The following is a 21,540-nucleotide window of genomic DNA, read 5'->3' as shown; positions in this document are numbered from 1 at the left end:
GTAAATGTCAAATCTCGCGCTCGTGATGAATTTAAATTCAAAAATCGCGCCCTCAAGAAGCGTTACGACATGTTTTACGGCAGTGATATCAAACGCTCATTGGCTCTCGCCTGCTTCGTCACAGATTGCAGCATGTCGTGTTTCAGTTGAAACAACATTGAAATGCAGAAGCGCGCCCGCGCCGTCTTCACGCAGAGGGAAGCTGGGTTAACATTTTCATGGATTTAATAACTTAAATTCCGCTCTGTCCCTTATACAAAACTATTATATACTGCCAGAGAGGACTGCAACACATCGTCATTTGAGCGCCTTTTGGTACCGATTTACATTTTCGCAATAAATTATTATGATTACACATCTGTTGTTTTTCTTCATAATTTTAGCCTGCATAGTTTTAAGAAATGGTTATGGGTAGGTTTAGGGGCAGGAGTAGGATTAATGTTAGTGGCTCAAAATATATTTTAATGCTATTAATAAAACTGGCATTTCCCTACACATCTCTGTCCATAAAGTGTTGTATTCTTTTTATATTCTGTATAAAATGAGTAATTTATATTTAGGTTTGGGAGTCGGGTTAAGGGAACTTACATTTATCTATAAAACAGTATAAGGGAAATGATACAGATATCTTTATGATTCGTAAACGTTTTGTAGCTGTGAATTCGTAATATTTCTACGTTGCAGACATGTCTGTATCATACGTTTCAGCATCAATCCAAACGTACAAAAAAGTATATTTCAATCTGTTGATAGGTTATAGACTTTCTACTGATATAAACTGTTTTTCACTTTAATTAGATAGTCCTAAAATGTATCTACTAACACTTGGTGGATAATGTCTATTAATAGTCTACTGATCATAAACAATTTATTTGTTGACAAGCAACATATCTAATCTTTAGTTGACTATCAACAGATTATCTACAAATGGTTAAAACATTTTTAAAAACAGTTTAAATCAGCTAAAATAATCATAAATTTGATGCATATGAGACCCCTTGAGTAGGATATACAGTATCATATACTTCATATGCTGACATGACTGTTGACTTTTAACTGACAGATTGATCTTGAGTTGTTGGTACTCAATCTACAGAAAGTTAGTTGACAATTGAAAGTTAGTCACCAATTGGTTAATAACCTGTTGCAAAATAACATTGACAGTCAACAGGCACTTTTTTGTAAAATCTGTAGATTAACACTTGAATTGTACCTTATAGTCTATAGGCAGTCAGTTGAACGTATGTTACTTGTCTGTTGAAACAGTGTTGTTGAATGTCAACTGATGCACTGTTGACAAGCTACTGAATGGCTACTAATAACTAGTAAAGTCTCAACAAACGGACTATCAAAATAAAGTGTTACCAAAAATTCAAACCTCTTTTAGTTACAGTGTCTGTCTACATTACACTACTACATAATAATAGTTATAATATTAATCCTATGACAGTAATAGCCATATATTGTAAAACATATGCACTGAAAAATAAAGGAAACTTTCATAATTAGTTTTGTACTAATTTCTATACTTGAAAGAGATAAACACATGATCTTTTATTTTGACAGAAACTGCATCAAGCTTTTATTTTGGTGGAAAACATGGTTTACAAACGCGTCTCGTTAAATTTCTAGTAAACTGCAGTAATCGTCATCTATGCAGATGTGGAAATAATGCGTAACTGGGTAATGGGTTCCTACACTCATGACATAGCCTAAGTCTTTTGAAAGTAGTTCTGCTTACCACAGACTCTACACTCACTTATCTCTCCTGATCCTCCGCACTATCATCATCATCACTGGAGCTGATGAAGGTCCTGCTGCTGCAGAAAACATATTTTGACACATTTTACAGCTTCTGCTTGTATCTATTTTTCACACTATTTCTCTGCACATTCCTTGCATTTCTTCTCAATCTCTCTGACTATTTTGACGCATAGGCCCTGTCCCAAATGGCACACTTCATATGCACTTTCGGTCTTGTGGACTTACAATTGCTGCCACGTGCGCATGTCCGTTAAGTCCGTGAGACCGTAGATGTGTCTGATTTGTCATTTTAGGCCTCAGAAGGGTGCTCGCGAGCGCCCCCTTTGTGGTCGATATGTGCCCTCGATGCGCACTTTTGCCGAGCCCACACTGATGTGGACTCCGCAGCAGACTTCTTACCAACAGTCAAAGCGGCATTACGGCACAGCAAAGAGTGTTGTCAGATCCAGTCCATGAATGTAGAAACACGACCAAATAACAAGGAATCCAACAATAACGTATAGTAGTAAGTAAACAATAGAGAATTAAAAATACAGAGTGAAGAAGCGGCAACCAAATGTGCCAGTGTCCTCTCCGCCGGAAGTCTGTTCAACCAGTGTTCAGATGTGTTTGGACTATGGCCGTTTCTCAGTATGTGTTCTTGTCTGGACTTGTGAAACATCATCAGTCGCTGCCTAAGTACTGTTCCAAATCAAAGTTCACATCTAGCTAAGTCCAGTTCAAATCCCCGGATGTGTTCTTGATCCGCCCCTTTTACCGAGGATGCATCGAGAGCTGACTTGTGCGGACTTGAGACAGACAGGTATCCCAGAATGCATCTCACACCAACCAGCAAGCGTCAATAGCAGATTAGAAAACCCGCGTAATTTAAAAATGCTACTGTTATTGTGCCACGAAATGTAGTTTTAAGAGTTTTTCAGGTGAGAATGTAATTGTTTAAAGCTCAAATCTATTTGAAAATTTGATCTGACGTTTTCGGAGATGTGAGATCCAGGCGATCTCCGGGCGCTCAGCACTCATGTACCCCGCCGAGAACAGCCTTTCCTCGGCTAGTGCTGCTGACGTTTGCCGCTGGCTCCGATGTCTCTAGTCTAGTGGTTAAACATGAGATATAAATCGTCTTGTGTATATCTAACGGGCTATTTATTTATTTATTTATTCATTAATCTATAATTTGTTCCCTGGCAAAACGTTTTGGCTGAGGGCAAAGTTAAGTTTCATAGCTTTATTTAGTCTATTTAACTTTAACGTTGTAGCCTAGAGAGCTGACTTACAGTATATGTTTGACTGAATCGTTTGCTTTATTATTGTATAGCTTCTTATACCTTTTAGGCTACTTATACTTTTATAATGGCTATTATTGATCATTAAAACAAAAAAGGTTATGTCATTTTATTTTATATATTTAAAACATAAAATATTTTATTATACATGTTGCCTACATTCTCTTCACTGTATGTACATATATAATAAAATAAAATAACACAACCCTGTCTCTTTTTGCTAAATGTCAGTTTTAATGATCAATATTATAATGTTTTTTATGTATCATATTTTTAAAATGAAAACAAAAAGAGTCGGGGTTGTGTTTTATATTTCGAGTTGTTATAAATATATGCAGTGAAGATAATCAATTGCGTTGCCTGAACCACATTTGTGTGGCCATTAATATGTTTAAGATTTTTTTTAATGAAAATGAAAAGAGGCAGAGTGGTGTTTTATAACATATTTTGTTTTATTGTAGCCTAGATATACATAAAGAGATAACCGGAGTAGCCAGAGCGAGCTGAGTGATGCTATCAAGGACGCCGCTGTCTCATTTGCAGAATTATCGGACTTGCGTCCTCCCGTCCTCGGGAGTTTGTTCTCCTGAGTCGAACTTGTCAAGTCCGAACTACCAAGGACTCAAGTCTGAAGTTTGTGTACTTGGTATTGAGAAATGTCTGCAGAGCATCACTCAACGGCTCGGTGCCTTTTCCATATATGTACACATCTTTTCACACGCCATTCCATTTATCTATAGACATTATAAAATCATTATTATAACAATAAAAATGTAAGTGTTTAGCATTTTTGCATTGGTTCTCAATCGTGGATGTGTTGTGGTGTCGCTGCATTCATTCTGTGTGTTCTGCATTGCAGCTTTTTCTTCTTTTTTTGACAGTATGTGTGACAGTGATCTTTATACTTGTGAGGGACCAAGCAGTCAAGGGCAAAGAATGCAGAATTTCCAAACAAAGAAAACTATTTATTAAATGCCAAACAAAGTTACAAATTAAAGAATTTGAAAACTGAACAAGATAAAGTCAGGTCTGGGCCCATAAAAAGGGTCAACTGAACAGAACCAAACTTAACAGTAATCAAACCAAACGAAACAAAACAAAACAACATTACCTCCCAAATGACACACACTGGGAACTTATCTACACAAAGGACTAGTCCATTACACATACACGGGGAACACCACAAACAAGTAATTAACTTGAAGAAATGGGTCATAAACAAAGTAATTTACCCAAATAATTATAGTCAACAAAATATAAATAGGATTATAATAAACAAACAAACATGCAATTAATTTACCGTCCTTTTGTGTGGCCACATCATTGGCCATCACATTACTCAACCACATTGAGGGGTAGGAGAGTCACAAGGAAGCTGCAACTGGTGTGTCTCGTGAACCGAAGCTCTCTGACAAATGTGCTTTATAAATAAACTTGCCTTGCCTTCAAGAGAAAGGACCCAGATCAAAGAAAGCATCTTGGAACGCTACTTGCTGGAAGTGCCTTGTGAACTCATCCCAGAAGTGCTCTTCGGGTGGCTTTAAAAAATATACTTTAAGGAAACAAATCCAAGACACTTCTTCCAGTCCAAAAAAGTTATAAAGCTTTTATTCACATCATGGCTATCACACTAGAAGCTTTTCCCCAGAACTGACTGGTTGTATTCCTTGTCCTTCAGCCCTCATCCCTACATATTGCTCTATTTAAAGTGTCATGTCATTGTATTTTTGTTATTATCTCCGCTGATTGATTATTACTGACGAGTGACTGTGTCATTGCTTTTTTTGTGTGAAACATTTTATGGTCAGAGCTTAAGGTGTTTCTTCCTGGTATGCTTGGTTTTTAAGTGATTAATTGAATTAATAAAGATTAACCATTTTGTACGGTACTCATGTTTCTATTCCTTACCAGTGCAAATTTAGTTTCAGTCATTCTCTCTGTGATGTCAGAGTGATGACTCTCTTAAAGCTGAACTGTATTCTAGTAGTAGTACAGTAGTTGGGCTTCAATTCTTCAGCTCTGCCACATTTGGTTGCGTTGTGAGTATTTGCAGCACATGTGTTGTCAAACTGATGAAGATGTTTTCTTAATTTACTGCATTTTCTTCAGTTGCAGCACATTGAGCTCTCTTGGCCACCGTACTTTTAATGGTCATGCAAATACTTACACGTTAAAACATTTTGTTGGTACTATGCTTTTTTTTTTCTTTTTTTATTTACTGAGTTTATGTATAGCTGAATTCTAAATACACATCTGTAAATATAGAAATGCTGTGATTTAATTTATTTTGATATTGGAGCAAATAGTATCACAAAAAAACACATTTGCTGTAGTCTCCTGTTCGCCTAGGATGGCTTGATGGTGATAAATTATGGGATAATTAAAATATTTTTTGGGTGAACTAACCATAGCACCCAATTTGTGCAGTGAGAACTGATAATTTAATCTAGTAACATGACTTGTGTACCACATTCTGTGTATAATATTAGAAGAGTCTGGTTCCTCACTGGGTGTTTTAAGGCAGAATCTTCTGTAAAGCTGCTTTGAAACAACATGGATTGAGAAAAACACTACATGTTTGAAAATGAACATCGACACTATTTAAATGCATTAAATTCAAGGTCTAACGTGTTTCACCTTTGTATTTTCAGTGGTTTTAGGGTCACAAACTCTGATGCATGATCTTTTTGGCTTGGTCAGCACAAACAGTGTTGAACTAAAACATAGTTGACATAATAGCAGATTTCAGACAGCTTTAAACTTCCTCTTGTGTCTGCATGGCATGTCAGGAAGTAAAAAGCAGAAGGGAGAGAGTAAGATTCATTTCCTTTCAGAAAGGTCCAAAAGAAAGCTTGCTTGCTAAAACCATGAAGTGACTCTTCTCAAGGAAAACTCAACACATCGGAGGCATGTTGAGGTAAGTGTTACATTTTGCATAATACTTTGACACTTAAGTGATTTACAAAACAAGCAAATAATATTAAATTATGTCAACCATCACAGAATGTCTTACATTGTGCAATTGAGTTTTGCTATCTTTACTTATTAATACATGTATTAATCTATCTCTCACTCTCCACTACTCTAAATGTTGATGTTTTTTAAAGGAAATCATTATAATTATTGGTTACCTTAAATGTTAATATTGAAAGTTATATTTTAAATAATTCATAAAAAAAAAAAAAAAAATTATATAAAAAAAATCAGTCACACTTCATATTAGGTGTCTTTAACTACTATGAAAAAAAAATCTTAAGTAGGGGAGAGCCGGGACAGTTGAAACACTTTTCAGATAAATATCGTTTTCTAAGTTAAGGTTACAGATAGATTTTTTATTTTTTTGTGATCAACAACTCACATACGTGTTCTCTTAGTATCATGTGTTATTCGGTACAAATATAGAATGATTTAAGTCAAATTTGACTTTGAACGGCAGTTGTGCTTCAGGCGGGACGATTGCAACACGGATGAAACATAACAGTTTAAACAGCAACTATTCATCTAATGCTTGTTTTTGTCAACAATACCTGACAAGTAACCTATGTACATATTGTTACAAACATATTTTGTAATTTATTTTAATTTAAAGGTTCATATTAACCATTTTTGTTCTGCTGCCCAATAAACAATAGGCGATAAGCCTATGTGCATTTTGTAATCTTTCTAATGGGCTATTTTGATGAAGATAGACACATCCGCTTACAATTCATTTTCTTACATTTCTTCCTTGAGGCATATTGAGTGTTTGCTAGTTGAATAGCTGTAATTATGAAGAAAATGAGGTCAACCAGAAGACGATAAATTAAATGTACTGAAGATTGGGCAATTGATGATTATTAAAGAGATAACGTGTTGCGTAATTGAAAATGAATTTTCATGAAAAGAAACACAAGTCTAGGAACAGTATATGAATCTATGAACAGTATAGGCTATGACCAGGTTTAACTGTCGGGACGTCCCGACAGCGCCTCCTGTCATTTAAATCTCTTTTGCCCTTAAACTAAAAAAAAAAAAAAAACTCTGATAATGCACACTTAAGGGTGTGTTTCAGTACTAATACTCCTGCCGTATTATCATTCCAATGGCACATGAAACAATAAATACAGTCCATACTTGGCAGTCAAAAAAAAGTACCGCACTCAAAAACAGCTTTGCGGCTTTAACTCCAAAACGGCACGACGTAAAGAAGAAATGTTTTCTTGGGTCTAGAAGGCATTGCGTGCTGTACGTGCTAACGAAATTTGACGTACATGACGTGAGTGGTTTTCAAGGAACTCTCAGTGTTTCATCCGTCCCGCGTTTCAATCATCCTGGCTCTCCCCTGCAATGTATTTATTGCTTTCCTCTGCAAACTGTGCTGTTATTGAGATGAGATACGGGCTCGGACAGGTTTAGAGGAATGAGTGGGTTACGGTGTAAGGGAAGATAGGAAGAAATATCATTAATCATTATATATGTAATTACAGAAATCTATTAGCTTTAATTATGTGCAAGTATTTTTTTTTTTTTTAAATAGTACAAGTACAATGTTGAAACATGTATGTACACAAAAATCGACTTTTATCATTTTTTTTATTTAATGTTGTGTTCAGGTCATGGTCAAGTTTTGTTGGAAATTAAAAATATTCACTACCCGCACAAACGTGCACTTATTTTCTTTTTATTCGCAATGTCTTTTATTTTCACAGATATGTTATCAAAACCCTTCAAATTAGAATATAGATGGTGATTGTTAATGCTGAATTTGGATTTTCATGCATTAACAGCCACTATATATCTGCTTGAATCAGGCAGCGTTGTAACGTGTACATGATGTTCACCATATATAATTTGGTAACACTTTACAATTAGATACAACATTTTGTAGACAAACTTTAAGTTGTCTTGGAAAAAGCCTAACCAGAAAGTCTGAAGTATCTGCATATTTCAAACATTTCTTTATTGTCAATAGACAGAGCCAGAAGTGAATTTAGAGTTGAGAGTGAATGAAGCAGAGAGTTTCAAGGAGGCTTCAGAGGGAAACACATGACTGGAATAAGTTATGAAAATTGTTTTGTTTTTTTCCCATTACATATTCATTATGTGTTTTATGTCTACACTGCCTTGCTTAGGCAAAACAAAGTAACTACACATTTTGTGAAAATTTATTACTACAGTTATAGCTAAAATTGACTCTATGGATTTGGATTCATCCTTTTCTCCCATTTGTGAGTATGTTCCTGGTTTTTTGATATCCATTTAACAAGTAAGAAGTGGGTTAAGGAGAATTAAGATGAAGAAATCTCCAGGTCCGGATGGTATTAATCCTAGAGTTCTTAACACCTGTGCTGATCAGATTTGCAGGGTGGTTCATTATATTTTTAATTAATATATTTTTAGGAATAATTGTTCAACTTCGCATGCACTCTTTGATATAATTGACGAAATAACTAATGCTGTAGACAACAAGAAAAATGCAATAGGGTTATTTATTGACCTAAGTAAAGCATTTGACACAATCAATTATGATATATTAATAAATAAGCTAGAACAGTATGGGATTAGAGGGGTAGCACTACAGTGGGTTACCAGTTGTTTAAAAAATAGAAAACAATGTGTGATAATAGGAGATTATCAGTCGAGATGTCAAGAAATTGTGTGTGGCTTACCTCAAGGTTCCATTCTGGGCCCAAAATTGTTTAACATGTATATAAACGATATTTGTAAACATCTCAAATACTTAAATAAATAAATAAATATCTTGTTTGCAGACGATACAAATATTTCCGCATCTGGAGACGATTTACAACAACTGTGTCAAATTGTTACCTTGGAACTCAAACGTGTTAATAAGTGATTCAAACAAAATAAATTATCACTAAATCTGAGTAAATGCAAAATGATGATATTTGGCAATGGTAATTCTAATGCTCAGGAAGCAATTCAGAGAGAAGGTGTTGTTATAGAGCGGGTGCATGAAATCAAATTCCTTGGAGTTATTATAGATGATAGAATTACTTGGAACTCTCATATTAAATATATAATCACTAAAATTTCAAGAAGCATTTTAGTAATTGCAAAAGTAAAGCATATTTTAAACATCAAAGCTCTGCATACTTTATACTGTTCTCTTATTTTGCCCTATTTACATTATTGTTCTGTGGTATGGGGTAGTACTTAAAAAAAAAAAAAAAAAGAAGCACATTAAAACCAATAGTAATGCTGCAAAAAAGAGTTATCCGACTAATTCATAAAGTTGGGTTTTTGGACCACACAAACTCATTATTTTTAAAATCAAAGATCATGAAGTTTTATGACATTGTTGAGTTCCAATCAGTACAGATGCTATACAAAGCAAAGCACAAATTGTTACCAAGCCAAATACAAAGAAGGTTCCAAGAACGTACTGGTTGTTATGAATTACGTAATGAATTAAACTTTAGGACGCAGAAACAACCTTGAAAAGTTTTAGCCCTACAGTTAATGGGGTACAATTGTGGAATAATTTGGAGATGGAGATGAAACGATGTCCAAACATCAACCTGTTCAAATATAAATACAAACAAAAGATTTTTGAAAAGTATAGAGAAGAATAAATGATTTGCCACTAGGGGTATTTCTACCATGATCAGATACTGCAAGTGTATATAATCCATTTTTTGTTTTGTTTTTGTTTTGTTTTGTTTTTGTTTGTTTTTTTGCTGTTGTTTCCTTGTTGTTGTTTTGTTGCTTTTGCACTATGTTCCTTTGTACAATTGTGAAATGAGAATTTTTATTGTATTAATTTTGGGGGTGGGCGCTTATAAGCTCTTTTGCTTCGGCCCACTCCTTTTGAACAGAATTGTTACTGCTCAGATAAATAAATAAACTAAACTAAACTAAACTAAACTAATTTGAGTTTGCGTTTAGAAAAATGACCTGTTTTATGGAAGACATCATGTGTAGTGCCCATGGAGTTTGACACATTATCACGTTTTTCATGTAAGTTGAGAAAACTTAATTTCTTTAGGTGTTACCAATTGAAGTAATTTTTTTAAGTTGATCCAACTGTTCACTTTTTACAGTGTACCTGAGTTAACAAACCCCATGGAGTTCTCGCACTATAGGCCAAGTGCTTTAACAGCATAGTTAATGAAGGTTTTTGAGAGACTGGTATTAAACCACTTAGTCAGTATTGTGTGGTGCGGAGGATAAACTACAGTTTGCTTATAAAACTGGTGTTGGGGAGATGATGCACTTATTTTCCTCCTGCATAAATCCTCAAGTCACTTAGAGACCCCGGACAGCACAGTCTGAATTACATTCTTTGACTTCTCTAGTGCATTTAACACTATTCAGCCTTCACTATGGAAAATGTTGGAGTACATCATGGTATGGTCAACTGGATAACTGATGATCTCTCTAATAGACCCCAGTGTGTGAGGACGCAGGACTGTGTGTCTCGGGTAGTGAAGTGCAGCACTGGAGTCCCTCAAGGAACCGTTTTAGCTCCATTTTTGTTCACTTTTTATACATCAGATTTTCAATGGAATTTTCAGTATAACTCTAAATCTTGTCATCTCCAGAAATGTTCTGATGATTCTGCAATAGTTGGCTGTATAACGGACCACGATGAGAGTGAATATAGGGAGCTAATAAAGAGTTTTGTGGACTGGTGTGAGAGAAACGTTCTCAGGCTAAACGCTAGTTAGACGAAGGAAATTGTGGTTGATTTTAGCACTTCCTCAGCAAGCGGTACCACTAAATTTAAGACGGTCAGAAGTTGCGATTGTAATAACTTACAAGTATCTGGGTGTATATTTGAACAACAAGCTCAACTGGTCTGACAATACGATGCAAGTTTGTAAGAAGGGTCAAAGTCGTGTTCATTTTGGGGTTTGTTATGTCTATTTAAGACCTTCTATGACTCTGTAGTCTCATCTGTGGTCTTGTACTCTGTCACTGTTGGAAAAGGAGAAGTGTAAGATAAATAAACGTATAAAGATGTAGGCTCTGTTGTGGGGAGTGTGTTACCCACCTTACAGGAGAAAATGATCAGGAAACTTTCTCTTATGATGAATCATGATTGTCATCCTCTTAATGAAATAGCTCAAGCTTACAGTCCCTAATTTTCTGATGATTCTGCAATAGTTGGCTCCTAGTTCTAGTTCAATAGTTCTCCTCTCCACCAATAAGCTGGTGTGTGGTGGGCGTTCTGGCGCAATATGGCTGCCGTCGCATCATCCAAGTGGATGCTGCACATTGGTGGTGGTTGAGGAGATTCCCCCATCTGTGTAAAGCGCTTTGAGGTCTCAGAAAAAGCGCTATATAAATGTAACGAATTATTACAGCTTAAAGATTAATTCATCCCCGCTGTTACAAGGAGCGTTTTAGAAGGTCTTTTTTCCCAACCGCAATTAGATTTTACAACCAGTGTTATACAAGATGATAGATTATTTTCTTTTTACTTGGTAGTATATAATCACAATGCTTTGAGAAATTGATACTGGAGAACAAGATTTGTTGCTGTTGTGAATGTTGTTGTATGTTTTCTATTTATTCATTGTATTTTTGTGCTGCTGTGACATGTAAATTTCCCCCAGGGGATTAATAAAGTTTATCAAATCAAATCAAATACACACACACACACACACACATTCATGTACACAAACAAACTATTTTAAGTATTACAGGCTTTCTTTTTCACAGAGATGAACTTTATCCTCAGATCAATGAGGCCTACGATCAATGAGTTTCAAAAAGAAATACCAAACCTGTCCTAAATGAAAGAAAACAAGTTGACAAAAAGATTGAATCCAATATTTGGTGATTAATATAGCATAACTGATTTACAAGCAATTTTTCAAAAGGAACACAAAAGGTGTTACAGGGTTTTCAAGGGTTAAATGTCGTATATAGTAGCTAAAGACACTTAATATAAAAATAATTCTATGATCTGTCATTTGTATTATACACTTATGAGTCAAGAAGAAAAAATACAAATAAATTGTGGCCTATGTTGCAATTCTTTAATCACAAATATAATGGTAGTCTGCTATTCTAAATCTAGCCGGTGTGTGTTTTATGTGACAGGAATTACACACCCATGGATCTCCCGACAGCGCTGGCAGAAGTCACGGACGCTTACTCCAACCAGAGCGGCGGGAACCAGTCTCTGGAGGCCTGTTCACGCGAGGGCGCTCTGAAGACAACCGTGTTCCCTGTCCTCTACACCGTCCTCTTCATCCTGGGCTCGTCTCTCAACGGCCTGGCAGCGTGGGTGTTCCTCCGAATCCCCAGTAAATCTCACTTCATCATCTATCTGAAGAACATCGTCGTGGCTGATATTATCATGACCCTCACCTTCCCCTTTAAGATCCTCGCCGATGCAAACTTGGCAACTGTCGGCGTGCGTGTGTTTGTGTGCCGCGTGTCATCCGTGCTGTTCTACCTCACCATGTATATCAGCATCTTGTTCTTCGGCCTGATCAGCATCGATCGCTGCAGAAAGACCATGTGGCCCTTTGTCGGCACCAGCCGGACACGCCTGCTCCACAGAAAGATCCTCTCGGCCGTCATATGGATCTCTCTGGTGGCTCTTGTGCTGCCCAACGTAATCCTGACGAGCCGTCTCAAAACTTCGGGCCGCATTAAATGCAGCGACCTCAAGACCGAGCTGGGACTGAAGTGGCATGAGGTGGTCAACCACGTGTGCCAGGTGATCTTCTGGGGGAACCTTGTAACCGTGATAATATGTTACACGCTCATCTCTAAAGAGCTCTACAAGTCGTACGCCCGCACACGAGCTCAACACGAGGCAAGGCAAGGAGCGGATGTTCCCCACAGAACGCTCAAGAAGAACAGCATTCAAGCAAACGTGTTCCTGGTGTTGGCCGTCTTCTTCGTGTGCTTTGTTCCCTTCCACTTTGCCCGAGTGCCATACACTATTAGCCAGACACGAGGACAGATGTTCAACTGCCAGCAGAAGCTGTTTTTCTTCCAGCTGAAGGAGAGCACGCTGTGGCTTTCCTCCCTCAATTCAGTGCTGGATCCACTCATCTACTTCTTCCTCTGCAAGTCGTTCCGGACATCCCTGTTTAACACCCTGCGTCTGTCTCCCGGCCGCTGTAGGGATCTCGGGACAGACTCCACCAGTGCTCCTGTGGACAACACACTGATATGATGGACAAACGCCCAGTGGTTCTGATGTGCTTCTCCTACTCTTCTGATTTGCACGCTGTAACAGCAGTATATGCTACATGATGAATCAAACCTTTTAACAGCATCTTTTAACAGCTTCCACTCTCTTTCAAGAACCTAATTACCTCAACCTTGATTCAAATCAAGAGGTTTCACATGTCATGATTGGCTAGCGCAAGAAAGGGTGTCAGGAGTGATCTCTTGTCTCTTGCAGGTGTGATCTTGTTAAAAGCTTTTTGTGTTAAGATAAACATACATGTCCATCAATGTCATGTGCTAGTAGCAGAAGTACCTCTGATCCTTACTAATTTATAAAGGCGTGGGATGCATGGTATGTTGGTGAGTTGAATATTTGTTGTCACTGACAAACTTTTAGTGCCAGGCATCCGGACATGCAAAAGAACTAACATTTTTCATGAAAATGAATCCAAGTATTGTGGATAGGTAATGTTTAAATACACAGATATGCATCAGTCATTTCCAACTCCAGTTCATTGTGAAGTCAATATTTGTCATGTATTTGTAATAAATGAATAAACTACTACTGTAAAAACAAAACCGTGACTATGGCAAAAAGCTGAGATTTATTGTAAACGCTTTGCAACCATTTGATTGTTGCAACACATCACTGTTTTTCTTCGTCTTGTGCTTCACAACGGGATCAAAGTTGCTTCCCAAACTGCCTGTTTGAGGGTTGTTGTACACTTTAACATAAAATGTAATGTGTTTAAGACCTAAACTAATAAAATTAATACCACATTTCTACACCAGAACAAACGCACACAAAATACATCTCAAAATATATCATGTATATTTTCTTTCTTTCTTTCAAACTGGAAAAACACATTTTTCCTTTAGCCAGTTTTCACTAAGTAAAGCTATGGAAGAATTATATTAAATCATAAAAACTTTATCTTTATACACACATAAATAACCTATTTATCAAACGAAAACTGTAAAATGTAATGTAGGACATCTATGACCACTTGGATTATTGGAGGCTAAATGGAATAAAATAACTTATTTGTGTAATTTATTCAGAGGAAAAAAGAAATATATTTTAAATGATAAATGAATAAAAAAAATCTGTCATCATTTACTCACCCTCATGTTGTTCCAAACTTTTATGGATTTCTTTCTTCTCTGGAACACAAAAACAGATATTATGAAAAATGTCTCTCTGAAAATCAACAATCTTCAAAATACCTAAAATTTTCACTTTCGAGTGAGCTAACTCTTTAACATGCTCAGAGTAGTTTTTACAGGACAACTGCGCAGGAACTCCACTGTTATATTTGAATTATATTCACTGCATCTTCACCTCAGAACTGGAGTTTGTGAGTGATATGCCAGACATTGCCATCATGCACAAAACATGTCAAATGCTAATGACTCAATAAAGCAAGGAACTGAGGGCAAATTTGGCTGGTGTGGAGAGAACGTGAAGAAGGTTTCCTAAGGTAAGTGGGACTGGAAAAGCTTTGCTCAAAGTCTTAAGGCTGCAGTTAAACCTGTTAAAATGTTCAGAGCACCACATGTCAATTAATAAATGACACAAATTAATTTAATTGAAAATGTGAACAGTTTCTTCTCCACTTTCCTGCAATACTGCCAAGTTGTGTTTATCTTGTATTGGTCACTCATCTTCATGTCCCCTGAACTCCCAGGTCATAATTCCCCGAACTGTCCTATACAGCGCAATGTGAAACTGCGTGTGGTCTCCCGCAGTCATATGCAGTCAATGAAATTAAATGGAGAAAAGTCTAGCCTGACTGCCTTTAAACGCAGCAGCGTGAATCTGCATTAATCTACATCAACAGAATTCTGCAAATAATAAATTAATTGATAATAAAGATTTTTTTTAAATAATATTAGAGCACCTTTTTATAGCCTATTTAAGATATTTTAAGATGTTTTTAAAGACTCACAGGAACCCTGTGTTCCTCTTTGGTGGAATGAGGTTTGCCAATCTCCAACCAATCTGCTGACACCATCAATGCCTCGTTCTGCAAGCGCTTACAGGAACTAATACATAACCATGAACAAAGACACTTTGTTTGTTTATATTTGGCATTGTGTACTATAAATATTTTTGCTCATGATAAATTGCTTGTAATGTTCCTTGTTTGTAAGCTGCTTTTGATAAAAGCATAGTTAATAATTAGAATCGTATGTCTTGTTGAAGATATCGCTTCAGAGGAAAAATACATCTTTCTCCATGATCATCACAACTCCAGAAACCATTCTAAAACTGAAGATCCTTCCTTTATTGACAGATGCTACGTTCCTCCTCCCTGTCTTGTCTGAATTCTCCGTTATGAAGCTGAAGTAATGCCATTCACTTGGTTTCCTTCTGCATGTTTGTTGCAGATAACTGCAAGTTCACTTAATAAACCCCCATCACTGGCATTGCCACAATGTTCAACCAAAGAGTGACATGAACAATAATTTCTTCATCTTTTCCTATATTATGCTCAAAAACTGAGTGCAAAAAATGTTCAGAAATTCTTGTTTTATTAGTAAAATCTTATATTTTATAATTTTGTGTACATTGTACAGCAATGTTCAAATGGTAGATAATAGTAGCCTATGAGAAAGTTAAGTATGTCATTTCTGGAGAGTACTTTCAGTTTGTAAGTGAAAGCAGGATGAATTTACCATGCCGAGTCTTGGTTTCGTTCAATAGGGAGTTTTTGCCAGGCGCTGTTGCGGTAAGTGCGCGTGCACATGAAGGGTGGGGGGTGGGGGGGTGGAGGAGAGAGAAGCATGAAGAGGGAAGTTAGCTACAGGAGAGATGTCCTAGACAACGACTAACATTAAAATTGTATATTCTTGAGAATTTTGATATGGCCAACACACGACCAAAGAGACGACGTTCCGATGAACAAATAACAAAGAATAGGGAAAAGGAGAAGGAAACCGAATTTACAGTCCCGAATTTACATCGGAAAAGCGTTCAAAAGGTGGCGAGAACTCCGCCGGCAGAAGGGCTTCCGATCCGACATTCAGGAGGCTCTGTTTCTGCTGGACAGGGTAAATCCAGTTTGGTTTTTCTAAATGGTTCATGACTGTTTCAGTAAGGACGGAAGGGAGGGAGAGGGGACGGGATGAGGAGGAAGGAGGGTCGAGCTAGCCTCCGTTTTGTTTGACAATACTTTGAACGTCAACAAGAAGTGACGTCACCCAACATCGCTTAGAGCACCTTTAAACTCAGTCCCCATGAACTAACATTACAGTAGCACACTGTTTTTTATATACCACATGAGAATGTGTTATTACATAATGTACCATTCATTTGAACTAAATACTTGAGCTAGTCTCCAGTAATGCAAAATAAACACTTTGAGTTCAATGAGTATAACAAACATTTATAACCAGTTCTGTAATCATTCAACGGACAAAATAATTAGTAATAACTCTTTGATCCCCGAATATAAACGGCAGTCGCACAAAACACCAAAGTTCCTGCAGTAAACATCACATTTGTAAACTTTAAATACAATATCATAACAGTTGCATGGGATTTCAGTGTGCTTGGAGCATTTTGTTAAGCTTAAAGTTAACATATAAAACACCCAGGCCTGTAAATGAAATGCCATTTTGACAAGAGTTACCCACCTAACAGAAATAAGGAGACAGTGAAAGATGTGCTGTTGTTCACAACGGAGCCGCTCTTGTAATGATCTTTTCTCTGCGGCTCAGCGTTACCCGCACAGTCTCTCAATAGCACATCTTCTCCCCCTACTGTCCATTCAGGGCACTTCATGTCATCAGTCCAGCATTTATATTACCATTGAAGCAATATCATAAACACAATAAAATAATCAAATACATGAAAAAAAAAAAAAATTCCTGTGACTATACCAACAGGGTGTCACATTAAAATGAATAAACAATTCAGTGATGTTAGAGATAAAACCCTGGGCATATGATACTTCTAATTTTATATCAGAAAGACACACACCTGAGCAAAAGTATGTTATTTGTAGCAGTTTTGTTCTGGTTGTGACAGTTGTCTGAGCAGGCAAGAGCACAGATCTAAAGCTAGTGTGTTTGACATTGTTTATCACTGCTATGAAATTAAACCACTATTGAAACATCTCAATACAGCCAGCCTGATGTAGCAAATCAGCTCAAAAAGGGAATATATAAATAATAATTAATCATAACTCGTTATGATCAGTTATTTCCTACATATTTTAAATCGCTCAAAAAGGGAATACATAGCCCATGTATTTGTATCTATATATAATTACAATGAATTATAATCAATTATGAATATATGGATAGGCTAGATCAGTTTTCAGAATAACCTTTAACAGAATTAATTTCACATCGAATAATCTGTTCATCCACCGAACCGACAGTACGATCTTCTTATAAACTCTCAAGAAATGTTATTCTTCTGGTAATGAATAATAACCTTCCTGTTCTATTAGATTACTATAAAGTATTCAACAATATAAAAGCCTGTAGCTTAAGATCACACATTTAAGAGACTTTGTTAGGTGAGCAGCAAACAGAGATAATCAAGTGTATAATGGGTTTTAATAAATGACACTACAAATACACGTGACTACACTTAAACAAAGAATGCATATAAACAGAATAATGAAAAGTAAAGAAAGAAAGAGAGAGCAGATCACAGAATGGCAAATATCAGATCACAAAACGCCTGCTAAAAACGCCTATAGAATCCTATGGCATTCTAGAATAAATAACCTTATTTCCTGAGGGTTTTCTGAAAAAATACTAAGAATTGTCAACGTCTACCAAAACCTTAATATCTAAGCCTCTGTAGCACCTAGAAACATGAAATAAAAAGCATTGTAAAGGTAGGAATCACATGTTTTATTCCACCATGCTCCTTTAGCAATATCATACCAACACATTTTTCAAAACATTCTTAAAATCATTATAATCATTATAATTCATCAAAATCATTATACATAAATTATATAAAATACAACAAATACAAATTTTAAACATGCCAACATTGAACAAGGCACCTTGTTATGAGGGAGAGGTGGGGAGGGGTGGGGAAAGTCCTGAGATGGAACAGGGAACAGTCTCAGACAGACACACTGACTGACTAAGTAAATAACTGACAATAAATATAACATAACATAAATAACTGACAATAAATATAACATAACATAACATAACATAACATAAATAACTGATAATAAACTGCTTAACTAACTAACACACATGCACACAGACAGACAAGACAGACAGGCACACTGAGTAACTAACTAACACACACACACACACACACACACACACACACTGAGTGACTAACTAACTAACACACATACACACACACACACACACACACACACACACACACACGCAGACAGACAAGACAGACAGACACACTGAGTGACTAACTAACTAACACATACACATACAGAACACACAGACAGATAAGACAGACAGACACACACACACACACACACACACACACACACACACACACACACAGAGTCATTTATGCCGAACAACGTGATGCATGAAGCACTCGCGGTGCAGAGGAATGTTGCACTGCTTGCACCCCATCAAAGTTGACCCTGGACGTATGTTGGTGCCGCTGTGCTTCAAACAACACTCCCTGCAGGTCTTCCTCTTGTTATTTATCTGCACCAGATCATGTTCAGCCGAAGCTCCTGTTGGGCTGGTGGACACACAGGGAGCACTTCTCGCTGTCACTGGGACGATCAGCTCCTGGGTTAGATCCTGTAGCCAGTCCTTGTAGCCACCCCTCCTGTACGTCCACTCGGGTCCTCCAGCAGACCTGGCAGCGACAAAGGCGTTGTAGCCCGCCACAGTGACAAAGTAGAAGAAGAGCCTCCTCCACCACTTAGTAGACCGATGATGGATCTGGTAGTAACCCACCATCTGGTCCAGAAGATCAACCCCCTTCATGTGCTGCTGATAGTCAGCAAGGCACTCTGGCACCCGAACCTCTGTCTGCCGCTGACCATTGGTTTTTCTCCTCACTGACCCATGAGCAGTCGGGTCATGATAATTGGACAGGACCATCACAGTCTTGGTGTCCTGCCAGACGCAGAAGGTCAGGTCATCCCGCTGCGCCACATTAAATTGGTGTTTGCTCAGGTCAGCCTTCTTGGTTAGCTCCCTATTTTTGGGGAGGTCCTTCCTCCCAGCACGCACCGTGCCACACGCTTGCACCCCCCTGACCTTCAGATCCAACAACAACTGCACACTAGTGTAAAAGTTGTCCATATACAAGCACAAGTTGGACCCAAAATAAGGTTTAGCCAGGTCTGACACTACCCGGTAAGCCAGGCCTGTCTCAGTCTTACCCGCAATGGCCCCCGTGTACACCTGGAAATTGCTGACGTAGCCGGTTTTGCTCTCCGCCATCACCCACACCTTGATTCCCCACTTCACGGGCTTCATAGGGAGGTACTGCCGGAAGGCCAGGCGTCCCTTGTATTTCACCATCGACTCATCCACGCATACAAAGCCATTGACCTCATACAGCGCCTTGAATCTAACCAGGAGGAGGTCCATGAACCGCCGGATCTTCCAAAGCTTGTCAGATTTGTCCAAGGCAGAGTCCAAGTTATCTTGCAGGTGGAGATATCTGAAAATACATATGATAAAGAATTTAAGCCTAACATGTATTTCCATCATTGTATTTATTTACATGTATTATGTTATTTATAGTATTTATATTTATTTATTCATTGTGCCATAATTGTATTACTATTTATGATGTTATTTATGACATCAATGTAAATATCATATAAATAAATACAATGATGCTAATTATAAATACAATACTGGCATAAATAATGCATAGCATAATAAATAGTAATACATTATTTATTTACATGTATTATGTTATTTATAGTATTTATATTTATTGTTATTTATTCATTGTGCCATAATTGTATTACTATTTATGATGTTATTTATTCATTGTTATTTATCCACAATGTATTACTATTTATTATGCTATGCATTATTTATGCCAGTATTGTATTTATAATTAGCATAATTGTATTTATTATTATCATTATCAACCATCATCACCATTATATTAGTAATAGTGCTATAGCACCACTGTCATTACTATTATTAGAAGAGAACGAAACTCGGAAGAGAGCACAAGAAAACAAATAAACATAATAATTACCTCCAGATCATGTCAAAACGGTCCCTTGACATCGCCTTGGGAACGTTGGTTTGATATAACCATTTATTCTGCCTCCAGTAGTCTCGGCGTGATGGCAGCTTTAGGATACCAAAAGCGAGACACAGCCCGAGAAAAGTTTTCATCTCAGTTTTTGAGACTGGTGTCCACTTTGAGTTCGTGGGGGTCTGTCCTCGCGCCTGTTCCGCATAGCGATTAGTTTCGGTCACCAACGTGTCCCACAACTCATCCGTGAATATCATCGAGAAGACATCCAGGGGGCTAGCATCTACGGGGATCGGTTGCTTCACCCCGGATGTACGAGTGAATCGTTTCTTAGCCCGAGGCTCGTAATTATCAGTTCTCCAGTCAACCTGGAATCCCCGAAAGTCATCATCCTCCTCGGAGTCCCACAGGTCCCACTCCTGTGCCCTGTCTAGAGGATCCGGCACAAAATCATCCTCGTCCTCCCTCTCATGGTCAAGTACCTCACAATCTACCTCACAATCTACTTCAATATCACTGCCATCGCTGTTAAAATCATCCATTTCCATTGCTACTAACTTTTCGCTAATTTTCGCCTTGTCACTAAAAACATATATGTCGTCAATCAATCATACATTCACGTGCGGTTTTGTATATATACAAAACCGCACGTGTATGTATGATTGATTGACGTGATTTTCAGCCAACCACATTACATTTTGGTGGTCACGTGGTCTTAAACAAATGAACAAGACCCACCTCGTGTGTATTTGAACCAATGACAGTGAGTTAAATGCCGCAGTTGTCATGAAAACGATGACGCAAAAAAAATGCTGCGCTAGGCAGCAACCGGCGGGAGACTCAATGTTGCGCTACGCAGCAACCGGCGGGAGATGGAATGTTGCGTCGTGCAGCATCCGGCGCAAATGGGTTAAAGCAGGGGCAAACAATCTTAAACACATCTAAATATCAATAGAAATAATACTTGCATTGATCTTTGGTGCTAAGCATGAATGCGAGTGTGTGTGTGTGTGTGTGTGTGTGTGTGTGTGTGTGTGTGTGTGTAGATCCTCGTGGTGTCTGTGAGATTGATGCGTTCTTCCGGTTCTTCCCGGAGAGTGCGTCGTTTGCGGGAAGTTTCAAAGGTTTACTTGAAAGCAAAGTTGCTGGAAAATCAGGGTAAGTCCG

At 37.6% G+C, this 21,540-nt stretch overlaps 2 protein-coding genes across 2 annotated transcripts; one reads left to right on the top strand and one right to left on the bottom strand.

Moving 5' to 3' along the window:
* The first annotated feature begins 5,853 nt into the window (after positions 1–5,853).
* On the top strand, positions 5,854–13,989 carry p2ry12 (purinergic receptor P2Y12). The gene is made up of 2 exons (XM_079885065.1): positions 5,854–5,964; positions 12,099–13,989. The coding sequence occupies exons 1-2, from the start codon at positions 5,957–5,959 to the stop codon at positions 13,186–13,188; spliced, it is 1,098 nt and encodes a 365-aa protein (XP_079741191.1). The 5' UTR covers positions 5,854–5,956; the 3' UTR covers positions 13,189–13,989.
* Positions 13,990–18,692: 4,703 nt separating this feature from the next.
* On the bottom strand, positions 18,693–20,921 carry LOC307167881 (piggyBac transposable element-derived protein 4-like; the record flags this gene model as incomplete). Its single annotated transcript, XM_079887187.1, has 2 exons — positions 18,693–19,815; positions 20,371–20,921. 2 exons carry the CDS (start codon positions 20,919–20,921, stop codon positions 18,693–18,695), a joined length of 1,674 nt encoding a protein of 557 aa, XP_079743313.1.
* Positions 20,922–21,540: the final 619 nt, after the last annotated feature.

This window comes from Squalius cephalus, assembly GCF_949319135.1.
Source record: "Squalius cephalus genome assembly, chromosome: 11".
In the NCBI taxonomy this organism is placed as follows: Eukaryota; Metazoa; Chordata; class Actinopteri; order Cypriniformes; family Leuciscidae; genus Squalius; species Squalius cephalus.
The sequence above is the reverse complement of the archived record's forward strand: the minus strand, read 5'-3'. Positions and strand labels throughout refer to the sequence as shown.